Source organism: Doryrhamphus excisus, chromosome 1 (assembly GCF_030265055.1).
Source record: "Doryrhamphus excisus isolate RoL2022-K1 chromosome 1, RoL_Dexc_1.0, whole genome shotgun sequence".
In the NCBI taxonomy this organism is placed as follows: domain Eukaryota; kingdom Metazoa; phylum Chordata; class Actinopteri; order Syngnathiformes; family Syngnathidae; genus Doryrhamphus; species Doryrhamphus excisus.
Window position 1 is genome coordinate 1,483,310 of NC_080466.1, and position 15,299 is coordinate 1,498,608.

At 38.9% G+C, this 15,299-nt stretch overlaps 2 protein-coding genes across 2 annotated transcripts; both read right to left on the reverse strand.

The window, feature by feature from the left end:
• Positions 1-284: 284 nt before the first annotated feature.
• On the reverse strand, positions 285-6,163 carry cenpk (centromere protein K). The gene is made up of 10 exons (XM_058077004.1): positions 6,060-6,163; positions 5,174-5,272; positions 5,030-5,086; positions 4,361-4,424; positions 3,981-4,027; positions 3,811-3,893; positions 3,635-3,733; positions 1,819-1,951; positions 1,663-1,716; positions 285-1,031 (listed from the first exon to the last, which is right to left on the reverse strand). Exons 1-10 carry the CDS (start codon positions 6,060-6,062, stop codon positions 876-878), a joined length of 795 nt encoding a protein of 264 aa, XP_057932987.1. The 5' UTR covers positions 6,063-6,163; the 3' UTR covers positions 285-875.
• Positions 6,164-10,441: 4,278 nt separating this feature from the next.
• Positions 10,442-12,018, reverse strand: lbx1b (ladybird homeobox 1b). Its single transcript, XM_058081684.1, has 2 exons — positions 11,691-12,018; positions 10,442-11,188 (listed from the first exon to the last, which is right to left on the reverse strand). The coding sequence occupies exons 1-2, from the start codon at positions 12,016-12,018 to the stop codon at positions 10,701-10,703; spliced, it is 816 nt and encodes a 271-aa protein (XP_057937667.1). The 3' UTR covers positions 10,442-10,700.
• Between the last annotated feature and the right edge of the window lie 3,281 nt (positions 12,019-15,299).

Sequence of the window (15,299 nt, forward strand, 5' to 3'; positions counted from 1 at the left end):
TCCTGAAAAAAGGGACACAAGCATAATGATGATAATAATAATAATAATAAATTTTAAAATATTTAAATATAAAATATTTAAATAAAAATATTTAAATATAAAACATTTAAATAACAATATTTAAATATAAAATATAAAATAATAAATAATAATAGCAGATTGCATGACACTTTTACAGATACAATAATACCAGGTGGACTGTTACGTGTAAAATATATAGCCTGCCCCCCCCCTTTTGTTAAATCAATGCGGCCCGCGAGTCAAAAAGTTTGCCCACCCCTGACACTAGTGCCACTGAGGAAAAGACAAGCAGCAGAACTGGAGGTAGCAGAGATGAGGATGCTGAGGTTCTCATTGGGAGTGACCGGGATGGATAGGATCAGGAAGGAGTACATCAGAGGGACATTACATGTTAGAGACCTTGGAGAAAGTCAGTTATCGGCCAGACTGAGATGGTTGGGACATGGTTGCGTTGAGAGCTGCCAGGTAGGAGGCGTAGAGGAAGACCAAAGAGGAGGTTTACGGATGAAGTGAAGGAGGACATGAGGGTAGTTGGTAGTTGCATTAAAAAAATGGTAATAAATAATAAACACTGCAGCTTTTTAGATTGTTCAAGTGTACCCTCTATGTAGGTGCACTTCATTATTTCCACATTATATGTTACGGCCATTGTCCAAAATGGAATGTTTAAAAGAAATCATGTCATTAACATATAAAGGTTTGGTGCTACATAAGAAAATGTAGAAAATATGCAGTTAATACGTTCCGGGTGTCCTTTACACTGTACATATAGTGAAACAGATTGTACTGAATCACTGATGATTTTCACCAAAGCATGCACAGATATGAAAAGGACAGAGAAATGCACCACTGTTTCAGAAAAAGTTTTCCAGGCGGATCTTGAAGTTGTTCTCATGATGTCTCACGGCAATACCATGGCGGAGCAGAATCTCAATGTATGGTGGCCAAAAAGTGGAGTCTATTGTCACGTAAGGGTCATGTGGCGTGTTCAGGAACTTGTTCATAAGTAGCTGAAAAGATAAAAAGGTTAAAAAGGTAAACTCTGAGTATGATGCCCCATACTCGTCATTATATTTGACCATACGGAATTAGACAAAATGGCATAAAGCTCAGCCTTCAAACCATGAACGGAAGCATTAAAGCTTAATTTCTCTAATGTTACATTACTGTGATGAAACATGGACATACATTGTGTTGGCTTAAGAATAATCTTTCACTTTGGAACTTGTCACCCTATTACTTTCATTAGTTTGTAATGCTAGTTGTCTGTCACACTTAAATGTTTCAGATAAACTTAAATTTAAATATTAATAAACTCGCTTCCAGGTACACCCCTCTGGACATGATGTGGAAACAGAACATGTCCTGGGAAAACGGGATTGGGCACCTGAGTTTAAGTCTGTCAAATGAGTTGCCGATGAATGAACGGCTGGATTTAAAGGTCTTTGAGGTCGCTATGTAAACTGCCGATGCTAATCAGTAGCGCGTCTAATGCATTTCCGATGTAAATTAGTATCGAGTTGGCATGTTTAAGTGCATTTAGTTTAAATTTGTATTTCACATGCTTTATTTCTGTGTTCAGTTTCATAGTGGCTCAAAGTAAATGTGGGAGAAATACTGACTTATTACCATAAAACTCACCTCTAGAATTTCACTGAGTGTAATCAAGTTTTCATTCGATTCTTCTGGGATATTCTAAAAATACAAACAATCATATTGAGCAATATTAATATTGGATTAGACACAGCGGATATGTTGCATGTGTCCAAACCAAACAGAACAAACAGGTCAAAGCACCTTTTTCTTGTTTGCACTGAGGTCATCGCGAGGAGGAGGAACATGTTTTTCTAGAATTTCTCCCATTGACTCCATTAGCCTTTCCTGGTAGACTTTCATTTTCTGGATCTTGTCCTTGGTGTCCTGCAGCACACTAGAATGCGAATCGACACACACAAGCACACCATAATATTAGTTTTCAGAAATGGGGAAGAATATGTAAGTGTTTAGTGTTCTGGACTTTGGAGCATACGCCTCAGGTTCGAATCTCCACTAGTAAGAACCATCGGTATTCGTCAGGAAGGGCATCCGGAATGTAAAGGTCTCAAGCCAAAAATCAGTATACAGGACTCAAAGGTGGACGGGTGATGTGTCTCTGGCCCCTGTACACATCGTAGCAGGGGACTTTAACTATGCCGATTTGAAAACAGTACTCCCTAAATTCTACCAACATGTCAAATACACAACCCGTGGAGATAAAACAAGGTCTACTCCAACATCAAGCTTCAGGCTACAGAGCTAAACCACTACCTCACCTGCGTGCGTATGCCCCAAAAAAAAAGGCCTTCCAAAAGGTCATCAACACGGCCCAGAGGATAGTCGGTTGCCCCCTTCCATCACTGGACAACCTTCACAGTCTGAAGGTCTGAGCATTGTCATAGGCTCTTTCCATCCTTGTCACGCCACGTTTGAACTTTTGCCACTTTTGCCAGACGTTAAAGGTCAATCAAATCAAGAAAAAAAACCAGACCGCAATAACTACCCTCAATGCCTTAAGGAATAATCCTTAACATTGTGCAATAGCAATGAGTGAATTTTATGATTGACTGAGTGTATTTATTTATTAATGTAGTTTTTTTTTGTTTTTTTTTTACAATAACTATGGGACCTGGTGTTGCCATCAGAGAATTGATGAAAAGCGGTCCACTAATCCAAAGTTAATTTCCATTTAAGGACCGAAATAATACTAATTATTTTAAGTCAAAATAGCAACTAAATGCTGATTAATATTTTTCTTGAATATATCCATATTTGGTAAGGTGGGAAAGGTGTGAGCTGGCAGCGAGTTCCATAGACGGCATGCCCTTGGTACGTAAGAGGATTGGTGAAGATGTGTGCGAGACCTGGGGATAGTTACACAGTATGGATGTGCAGTAGAGGAGGATCTTGTTGTCCTCAAACTAGCAAACACCGGGGGGATGATCGAACCAATTTCCAACGATGGCTTGAAGAAGAAATGTTTGTAAAATGTGCAGAGAGTAGCAACATCTCTTCTAAGCTCCAAGGGGTAAATACCAGCATTGATTGGGTCTTCAATGTTCAGAAGACGCAAGGCCTTGATATTTTAATGATGCACTGACTGCTTAGGCACTTTTACATTGTGTTGTACTCCTTACAAAGAAAATAAAGGACTATTCTATTCTATTTCTCCTGAACTCAAGAGCACAACAGTGAAACTATTGCCACAAAATGATGAAAGACCCATAGAAGAATACATTAGTGTAGACTGATTTGGTGTAAGAATGCAAATAGACGTGTTAGCAGCAGTATTTTCCAGCTGATGCTGAAGATAAGCTTTCATTGGTTTTCCATACACAATTGGAGCCAACCATTTCAACGACATGCACCGTTAACATATTGCACAAACATACTGCATGTATGTGTGGCTGTGTGATTGCGACACAAGTGAACAATGGCAATTGAAAAGAGAATGAGGAGGGGGCTCAGTCACTCTTATAGGAAATTGGGGGGCATTTGTATGGCTGTATAAATTACTCGCCATTTGCTGGTGGTCCCGGATAGTAACCCCCCTACAAAATACGGGGAACACACTCACCTGTGCTCTGATAATGTCTCATTGTTTTCTTGTATGAGTTTAGCGTGGTCGGTGACAGCATTGATCACCTGTCGCTTCTCCTCCAACCACTTCTGTTCACTGAACAACACACAAGATCAAATACTAAAATAAATAAGGGAGACTAATGAATGCGCTCCAAAAAAAAAAAGACATACAGTTTCTTAGTTTCTTTCAATTTGTCTCTCTTTGCTTCAGCGCATGCGAGAACCAACTCAAGTTCAGAGCACAGCTTGAGCATCTGTGGAAAAAAAAAACACAGTGAGAAGAGAATTATTGAACTTGAATTTTATTTAATATAAGCAACACTTTTTTTCCGTCCACCTACCTCTTCTTTTCCAGCTTTCAATAAAACCTCAGAGTTTTGTGCCAGCACTATATGGAGCAAATGCAGAAAATCAAAATGCGATTCCTACATATTTCATGATTGGTATTACCTGCGTCCAATATCGTATAGATTTGATGACCAGATTAACCAAACTCTACAAAACTACGAGCATCCAGTCTGTTAGCTCCAGCACTAGATTAGCACCTGCACAGTAACTTGGTACCACTTATCCTTACGAGGGTCGTGAGGGTGCTGGAGCCTATCCCAGCTATTTTCAGACGAGAGGCGGGGTACACCCTGGACTGGTCGCCAGCCAATAACAAGGCACATACAGACAAACATGTATCTCTGTACGTTACAAAGTCAACATTATTACTTACGTCGAGGTTCCATAGTCTGCCACTGTTCCAGTTCAGCTTGTGTTGCTAACAGCCAATTCACTGACTTGAAAATATACATTTCACATTAATACACACAGTCATGTATACAGATATACGTAATGATAACAAGAATAGCACATTAGAGTTTAACGTAAGAAATGATATCCAGCAACCTTCATGGTTTTCTTGATAACCAAAATCACTTAAAGGGGACCTATTATTCTTTCCCCACTTTTCTGACCTATAAACGTAGTTACAATGTTGTATTCTTGTGTTAAATGATGCCAAACTTTCAGATAATGAGGTTTGCTCATTTGGAAGTGAGCCCTAAAAAGAAGTTTGGGATGGCTCAAAACTCTCTGTTTCAAAAGGTGTGGTAAAACAGCCCCCTTGTGATGTCACAGAGAGGCGGACTTCCTTATATGGGTTATATGGGCATGCCCGGAAGCGAGCCGTGGGTGGGTTTTTGTGTGTAGCTCCTCTATAGGCGACCAGAACGCAATACAAATGGTCGAAAAATGAGCCTAATATGCCCGTTTATGTTTTTACATCAATAGCTATAGCATTGTACTGCCAAAAAATGTAACTAACTCATATGATGGATGTAATATTTTGACCCTTCATAGAGTTCATAGAGTTCCTCCATCATTGCATGTGATGCTGTCTCACCTGTTCTTGGGGATTTTCACTGAAGTCCGGTTCACACAGTATAATCTCATTCTGAAGCTGAAACCCAAAAGCATTTTTGTTAGCATCCACACAATTGTAGCAAAGTAGAGCCAGTTAAATCATCGTTAGGACAGCAGTATGTACCTTTTCCAGCAGTGCAAACTGCTGCTCACACATGTCCATCAGTTCCTCCCGAGCACCTTCTGACAGCTCAGGTTCAGCATGGTCAGCATGGATTTCATCCTGCACCCAGACGGATGGGCGTTGCAAGCAGGATTACAACACTTGACACATACAGTACATTCATTCATTTTCTACCGCTTTTTCCTCACGAGGGTCGCGGGGGGTCCGGTTTCCTCCCACATTCCAAAAACATGCTAGGTTGATTGGCGACTCCAAATTGTCCATAGGTATGAATGTGAGTGTGAATGGTTGTTTGTCAATAATCAAACAATAATAATAATAATTATAATAAGCAAAATAGCCCCAGACCATTACACTACCACCACCATATTTTACTGCTGGTATGATGTTTTTTGCGACTCCAAATTGTCCATAGGTATGAATGTGAGTGTGAATGGTTGTTTGTCTATATGTGCCCTGTGATTGGCTGGCGACCAGTCCAGGGTGTACCCCACCTCTCGCCTGAAGACAGCTGGGATAGGCTCCAGCCCTCGTAGAAAATGAATGAATGAATGAATGAATGAATGATTGAGTCCAGCAAGACACAGGACAAGGATTGTCCCAATTTGTTACTGGTGCCGAGTGCAGTCCAATAACCATTTAACGCCGTTTAATTCCGATTTCTTAACTTTTTCTTACACTGTACATCTGGAAATGCTCTTGATATAACTTCAAAAATACACATGCAATAGTTTCGTTGTTGTTTGGATTTTGCCATGATCATTTCTATGAAAAAAGTACCCATAAAAATGAAATTTGACGGCGAATGGAGATAATGCAGTCGAGCCGTATGATATCGTTTTACTCTTCAAATGTTTATAGCCACAACGAGGAGTTCAACGCTTACCATAATCGACGAAAGGATGTTTTATATTCTCTTGGTTCGCCACAACAAACGAGTTGCCTGTTTATCTTTTCAAAATGGCGCCAAAGTCGATGACGTCAGTAGGGCGACTGCGCAGACTCTTAAAGAGCGTCAATCCTGCGCTTGCTTGCGCAGTCATGGTTTGAACTACGTTAAAGCGCGTATCCTTAAATTCAACCTGCTTATTTTCTAATAAGACTCACAGCGCCAAAATAATTCACTCAGTTAATCAAATATACTGTAATTATACAATTACAATACATTACATTAGTTATGTATCACAATAAATGAATCCAAAGTACCTACACAGTAGGCAATTTGCTGTGTCGTGAGCATGCACTATCGTGATTTACCAGCAGGTGTCTCTGTTTCTTCGTCAACGGCACAGTAACTGAACTGGTTTTGTCTTTTTACCCATTTTAACTCTCTCATGTCTATTAATGAAATCCACTGTGATTATTAGTCGTCCATGGGGGGGGGGGGGGGGGGGGGGTTACCATGATGAACAAGCCGAGGTGAACCTAGAGTAAATCTCCACCTTCGACAAACGTAGTGACATTTAACTTATGTGCATAATGAATTACATAATGCTGATGCATTGCTATATATACTGTTTTTGAACTAAATAGGGGATATAGTGTGCACTGCCATGTGCAAGCTAAGCTCATATATCATCTTTACAGAATGTTCCTAGTTCATTTATCTAGCTGAAGAATATATTTCATGATATAGTGTTACTAACAGTGTGTATTTATCATCACGTGACGCACAAATACTGCTGCTTTCACAAATACTGTATCACTTAGACACCAACTGTGTTTTTATAAATATATTTATCCTAGTATTATACACGTTAATTCAAATGCGTTTGGAGATGTGTTTAGACATTGTACTCATGATGCTGCAATGTAGTATTATTACCAATGTGTTTAGTACAAATTGTTTCACTTGAGTGTCTGTTTTCAAGCTTCCTGAAAAAAAAAAAAACTCGCTATATATTATTTGAATGATCAACTAGGATTTGATTAATATGCAAATTTGCCACCAAACCGTTCCGTGTGAGCCTTCAGCAAAGCCTAATTAATCAACAGTTAAAGGAAATTAATACATACATCAATTCTGTCAGAAACATGCTTAGCTCAATCGCCCGTAAAATTGAAGTTTGAAGTATTAACTGGCTCTGCAGGAAGGCTATGATTAAAACTCTGCATTCCCACTCCATTTAGATATATAGAGTGACTTAACTGCAGGCAAATATCCAGTCGTTTTTAAGAACAATTGTATGCTCGTTGTGAGGGAATTGTATTCATAATAATGCTGTTATTAACTGTAAGCTGTTTAAAAAAAAAAAAATGAACCGTTATAGTCTGAAGAGCTACATAATTCCATACGAGCATTGTCACTACATCAGGTTCTGAAAAATGTATTTTGCTTTGCACCTGAGACTGTTTTTTTTTTTTTTTTCCACAAGGTGCAAATAATCAAATCAAAGAGAAACGATGGGGAGGCCAAAGGGAGGACTGTACTATTGTTTCAGTAGGGACTCATGCATCAAACTTCAATTTTCCGGACGATTGAAGTAGTGATTCACCCCCCCACCCAACACCCCAACACCCCCACACCCCACACCACCACCTCCAACTTGAAGTGAAATACTGAAATACATTTAAGACCTCCAGATTAATTACCATGAAGTGGTCCCACAGACTGTAATATTGCTTATCATGGGGCCGCCTGACAAGTCCTCATAAAATAAACAAGTGAAAACCATAAACTTAGCACTCCCTTCATGAATATGCCTGATTCAGGACTGCACATGGAAAAGAATAGAATAAGAGAATAGAATCTCTCCTAGGAGTCCTACTGTACCCCAATATAGATGACCTGCACAATTATTTTATTAGTTAGTGTTTATTTAATGTACTGCATCATACTGAGCATCTAAAAATCTAAAATAATGTAAATTGTAAAGGAAATTGAAATCATTCAGGTATTTACTGTATTTATAATTTTTTTTCATATCTTCTGCATGTTACAATACCATAAACTGTATATATATACATATATAAGTTTTTTTTAAATATGAACTACTCCCTGGAGAGGAAATTGATCATTCAGGTATTTACTGTATTTATAAAGTTTTTTCATACTGTCTGCCTGTTACAATACCATAAACTGTATATATATATATATATATATAAGTTTTTTTTTTAAATATGAACTACCCCCTGGAGAGGAAATTGAAATAATTCAGGTATTTACTGTATTTATAAAGTTTTTTTTCATATTCTCTGCCTGATACAATACCATAACTGTATATATATACGTTTTTTTTTTAATATAAACTACCACCTGGAGAGGAAATTGAAATAATTCAGGTATTTACTGTATTTATAAAGTTTTTTTTTCATATTCTCTGCCTGTTACAATACCATAAACTGTATATATATATATATATATAAGTTTTTTAAAAAAAAATATATATAAACTACCCCCTGGAGAGGAAATTGAAATAATTCAGGTATTTACTGTATATATATATATATATATATACACGTTTTTTTTTAAATATAAACTACCCCCTGGAGAGGAAATTGAAATAATTCAGCTATTTACTCTATTTATAAAGTATTTTTTCATTACAATACCATAAACTGTATATACATATATATATATAAGTTTTTTAAATGTGAAGTACCCCCTCCAGTGCCTTCAGGTAGGCCCAGGAGAACTAGTACTAGTACTAGGTAGTGCACTGCCTGACACGACAAAATAGTACCTTTTTTTTTTACAATCCGCAGGTGTGCCTAATGTTGTGACCATAGCATTAATTGGGTTTTAATTCGGACTGGAGGATGTCCAATAGCCACAAAGTCCTAGATTCAAGTTTTAAGATGGTGTGGAGAAAGTAAAAAAAAAAAAAAAAAAAAAAAGCAAACACTATAAAAGAAATCCCAAAGAGACAAGCCTACTTATCATTTCTTGGAACAAAGCGGGTTAAACGGGAGGCGAGCCTTTTCAGTCGCCGTTCTCGACACTCTCTCTTTTTCTCACATCACCATGTTTTCAGCTTCATTAAACTCCTGAAAGACAAAAGAAATAAAGAAGCAAAAGACGACGTGAAGAAAAACAAACAAAAGGCTCCCTAAGCAGACTTTGGCATCAATGCCACACAGTCTCAACTCTTTATGAGCTGCCTACTTAACATTAAAAAAAACTTTCCCCCCTCAAAAAAAAAAAAATTCTTGTTTAGAAACCCTTCTTGGACAGAAGTCAAACATATTATCCCACACAAAAAAAGGCCACTTTCATTGTAATTCATTGACTTGTTGGAAGCGGCAGGCAAAGAAAAGGGCCCAGACAGATGCCCGGGTGAAGGGAGAGTCTATGTAGGCATTATGGCCTTTGTTCACACTCACTTAAACTGTTTAAAGGGAGGGTTAACGCAATCCATCAAATTGTCTGAAATTGTGAGGAAATTTCCAAAACCATATGGCCTCCAAACGTTTGTGTCCTTTTTGTGCGGTGGGACACACTTGTCTCAGTATTGCAAGCAGCGGGGGGGGTCGGCCCTGCGCCTTTGTGGCGCGTCCCATCAGGGAACGCTGCTCATTTGTCCACACTTTTCATGCTTTACGCTCAAAAATGACACAAAAAAAAAAGCCTCCATAAAAGGCCCGAAAACTTTGTGTTTTCGTGGCATCCTTGTCTTTATTTCCAGGGGCCAGATTTGTGCTTCTCACATAAATTTTTCCCTCCGAATAGAGAAACACGTCTGAAGGTCAAAAAGCCACGACACGCATTTAGGACGTGAAAGGAGACTGGAGACAATATATTTAGAGCATCCTCCTTATGTAGAAAAGAACACAAAAGGGGTAAAATACTCTTGGATAATAAGTCTAAATAGACTGCTTTTATTAAGAATTATACAACGTAAAGGAAATCTTCAGAAAAAAAGCCATCTTTATTCCCATTATTGTTGCCTATGTACATTGCAGTTTGTGCATTAATTGGTTTTTCAAATCCTGATTTTTAAGAAAAAGGCACTTACAGGTGTACAAAACATAACAAACTGTATCCAAACAAATGCAAATGCAAAAAAAAAAAAAAAAAATCAAAATTAGGCTTCAAATCACCGCAATAACAAACAGGTTGCTGCAGCGTGGAGAATAAAAAGTCTTATAGTCTTCATGCACTGCGGTGTGGATTGAGGAAGAGGAGCGCCACAAAAAGTTTTTTTTTTTTTTTTAAATAAAATCCAAAATAAATATATCACAAATCAAATCATGCATTTTCATGCAAAAAAAAAAAAATACGAAGGTGTGAGGAGCTTGAAAAAAAAAAACATGGTGGGTGTGTGTTGCTGTTAAAAATATATAATAATAATAAATTACAAGTGTGGTTTTTGACCATATTGCTTCCATTGCAAAGTTTTGTTTTGTCTTATTCATGCTACGGTATGCCATACAAAAGTATAATTACATTTTGGTACATATTGTGAAAAGTGGTACACAATATAAGCAGTAAAGTTACACAAGTCCTCGACGGCGTTTTATGTTCGTGATGTCTTTTTTTTTTTTTTGTTATTGTGTCTCTCCACTGCAGCCCCCCCACGCTGAGCCATTAGTCATCCACGTCAATCTCCACGTCCTCGTCCTCCGAGCACTCTTTACTCGTTGTGTGGTCTGAGAAAGGGGACAGCGGGGATCTCCTCAGTTTCTGGCCGAGATCGAGCTCCTGCTGGCCGCCCCGCGTGGGGGACTCGGGGCGCGGATGCCCCAGCGTGCCGTTGGCGCATTTCTCCAGGTCGGCCAGCTTAGCCAGCTTGTCCAAGGGGACCTGGCCGATGGCCTTGGCCGACTCCACGTCCGCCTTCATCTCCTCCAGGTCCCGCTTTAGCTTAGCTCTCCGGTTCTGGAACCACGTGATGACCTGCGCGTTGGTGAGGCCGAGCTGCTGGGCGATCTGGTCCCGGTCCGCGGGGGACAAGTACTTCTGGTACAGGAAGCGCTTCTCCAGCTCGTAGATCTGATGGTTGGTGAAGGCCGTGCGGGACTTCCGGCGCTTCTTCGGAGTGGTTCTCTGGCCGAACAGGGTCATCCCGTCCCGGCCTGAATCGGAGGGGGGAAGACTGCGTTTAATTCTCTACATAATGTGCAAAACGACCACTTTTGCACAATATGAATTACTTTACGATACTAAACACCGCGTACCTATACCACGTGATATCCGGTACAAAAGGGACAAAAATATAACAATAAATTACAATCTAGTAAAACAATGATTGATTTCCAGATTATGTTTTATTCTTTTTTATTAACAGAATAAAACAAAATTTTGTAGTAAAAATTACAAATAAATCGATAAATATATTATGGAATATTAATGATGAGTTCACGTGAACTTCGAATGTGAGCTGCACATGTATACAGGCCAATGTCGAATATTAACCACAATAATACGTGCATTAATTACAAACATATGTCGCTGTAATATATTCATATACCATAATTGATATTATTTTTATTTGATTTGTTGAATACTGCATGCAAATATATTTTTATGTATTATTTTTGACGGTAAAAACAATGCATCACTACTGTCTCCGTGTACCTTCTGCAGCCTGCAGCACGCTGACTTCCAGGCCCTTGAAGGTCTTGCTGGCGAGCTCCTCCAGGGCGCACAGAGGCGAGGTCTGGGTGAGCAGAGCCCGGCTCGACAGGGGGAGGCTGGAGGCTCGGTGCTTCTCCGTGGAGGAAATGAGATGCGCGGTGCCGCAAATGGTGTAACTTCTCTTCACGGACGGCTTGTTGAGGATGTCCTCGATGCTGAAGGGGGTCAGCGGTTTGTTGGAGTTGGCGGGGGGCGGCAAGTGATCCAGCGGGCTTCGCCTCCTGTTCTCCCCCGCGTCGCATTTGGCCACTTCTTTGGATGTCATCATTTGGTGTGGGGAGATTCGAGACTCGTTTGTGGAAATAATAATAATAATAATAATATAAAAAAATCAGCGTGATGCTATGAAGGCAAGATGGAGGGGGGTGAAAAAGTCACATAACAGAGCAAGGTGGAAAATGTTATTCCAAAAAGTGTGGATCCTCCGGAGCAAAGATCCGGCGCAGGCAGGAGCCTCCTTGGAAATGGCGAAGCTTCGAACACTTGACGATTACTAACAAGTTATCATTGACTGCTAGCTAATCAATTATTTCCAGTGGCACTTTCACCCTCTTCCCTTTCACTCTTTGACTATGTTGCAGTCCAGTGCGGAGCTTTTTGCAACTGGGGGGGGGGGTGTCCCATTAATTAGGACGCATGGATGGAAGGAGGAGGAGCCCGGCGGAATTATCATGCCTTGTTCTCATATCATCTTTGCTCTCATTTAGTCGTGTGGTGACTTACCAGAATAGCTTTGTGAACTAAATGAGGAGAGAGAGATGACAAAAAAAAAAAGGAGGGGATGAGGGAGGGGGGGCACAAGGGAGAGAGGGAACGAAATGACAATCCGTAGCCTATTTAAGCCTTTTTACGCATAAAAGTCCACTTGGTATCACTTTGCCTTCTTGCAGATTGTGCTTTTTTTTTTTTGGATTATCTGGACAAGAAGTTTGTTTTAGGATGTTTTTCCACCCCCCCCCCCTCAACGAACGCGTGGATGATTGTTTGTATTGTAAAGGTAATATAGAGAGGGTCCATATATCAGCTCTGATGATGCTTCCTCTGGGGCAGCATGGGGCCCTCTCAGCTACGCCGAAAACGGCTCATAATTCAGGCGATGGCTTCCGTTTTTTCTTCCTTTGCTTTGCTTTTTTTTTATTACTTGCAAGAAATAGTTCATCTTCTCTCAAACGTCCTTCAGGTTTGGCATCAAAGATTTAATATGTAAGAAAGTGAATTCTGTTTTTTTTTTTGGCGTAATTTAATTCTGTTACTATTTTATGTTTATTTACTGTACGTTGTGATGTAAAATGTATTATTTTATTCTATAGCTTTGTATTTACAAATTATTTTGTAAAACAATTGTACAATTGTCGTTTTAAGATTTTAATTTGTGTTTTTAATATCGTACAGTGATTTTTTATAAATATTCCACGAATTACAAGCTATAAATAGGCTTTATAGAAAGGGAGAAAAATATAAATTGTTTTTTTTTTATGTTGCTGCTGCAGAGTGAGATCCCATTTCAGATATGGAATTTTTGTTTCACCTAATTATGCAACAATTGGGGCATTTTTGAAGCATTTTTTTCGATTAATGTTAATACAAAAAAAAGATATTTGATTTTTAAAATAAATGATAGCCTAAGAAAAGGTCAACTATAGTTGACCTTTTCTTAGGCTACCATTTATCAAAAATGTATCAAAAATGTAGTCGTATTAATTAACTAATATTTTCTATATATAGAAAATATTAGTTAATTTGTCATATTAGTTAATTAATACGACTAAATTTTTGATATTTTTTTCTATATTTTGAAAATATTAGTTAATTAATACGACTACATTTTTAATAATTTTTTTCTATATTTAGAAAATATTAGTTAATTAATACGACTAAATTTTTAATAATTTTTTTCTATATTTAGAAACTATTAGTTAATTAATACGACTAAATTTTTGATGCATTTTTTCTATATATAGAAAATATTAGTTAATTAATACGACTACATTTTTTTCAATATAATACAATTACAATTACAAAAATATAATACAATTAATATTATAATAATTATTCCCTTGCAATGATGATGCAATGATGTTGCATGAAAATTTTTAATTACATTTTTAATGCAATCCTTTCACCAGGAGCTTTAATGTTTCATCTACTAGACTGTCCCACATCTTTCAGTCACACAAATGATGTATTTTCCTTCAATGTGACCTCCCTTTGCATTGTAAAAGTGATTTTAATTGTCTTGTGTTGAATTAAAGCAGTAGGTGTCACCCCAGTCATCAAATATGCTTGTAACATTCCCCAACGCTCCTGCCGCTTGCATGCAGAGCCACTCCTTCTCTTTCCTTTTCCCCAAGCAGGTGTTGATGATTCGGGCGTCCGCACGGTGCTCTGCTAGCTCCGAGTGCCATGCAGTGATGTGCTAGTGACCTCATGCAAGGAGACGCAGCACCCACTGCAGGCTTAGGCGGCTGTTAGCTGACAGCTGCAGGGGCGACTATACACATTGTAGCCATTTTGTGTGACTCCAAAGTCGGGTGTCGGGTCTCCATTCTCCCAAAAGGCCCCTCAACTCCCACTACAACGTATATAGACGCAGAGGAGTCGAAGACGGAGTGATACCTTGGCTTGTGTCGCTCTGTATAAAACATGTACTGTATAAATCACACATCATTACCAGAGGGTCAACTCTCTGAGGCGCACCATTGGACGCTTCCCTCGCCAAGGCCGGTGTGATTGGAGGAGAGTGGATTTATCTCTCTGGAGAGGCCGCCATATTTTATGTGACTGGAGATGTAATAACAGGCCCCTTACAAATCCCTGTCGGCCTGGCTTCGTCCCCCCCCCCCCCACCCACCACCACCACCCCCACCCCGCCTTGCAGTGTCGTGCTGCTGGAACCTCGGTTCCCAGCTGTTAGCGCTGTAAGAGCACCGCGCCTCTCAGCACACGTTTCCTTCTGGGCCTGGATGCTGCTATGACCTTTACAACGCCCTTGTCCAAAGGTCAGTTTGCTCAAATCCCACAATGCTCCTTCTCATGTAGCTCTGATGGTGTTTGGGCATGCAGATGGTTACGTGTCACCTCCAACACTTCACTTTTTTTTGGACTGGCAACCTTATTAATATCATTTCCCAGCAGTTAAAACAGTAAATATTGAACATTAGTGTAACCAATCCCTCTTATAAAAATATATTATTACATTTGTATATCGCAAAAAGGAACATTTCAAAATATAAACATCTCCATTGGTGCTGCATATTAGTAAACACACTTCAAAAAGTGTGTAAAAGTATCACTTCATTCAGAATATTTATACCGAATTTTCTATAATACATTATACACATAAAATAAACATCACTACATAAAAGTGATATTATTGCAAATAATTCAAAAATCTATTCAACACTTGCATATTCAAGTCAGAGATAATAAAGACTAAATTAAGTATGGTAACAAGTTAGCAACACCAAAGGGTTATATTTGTACGAAAAGGAGTAGGTAGAAGCAGATCTTAATTAATCCCACCCCTTCTGTGTGTCTATTAGTGATAAT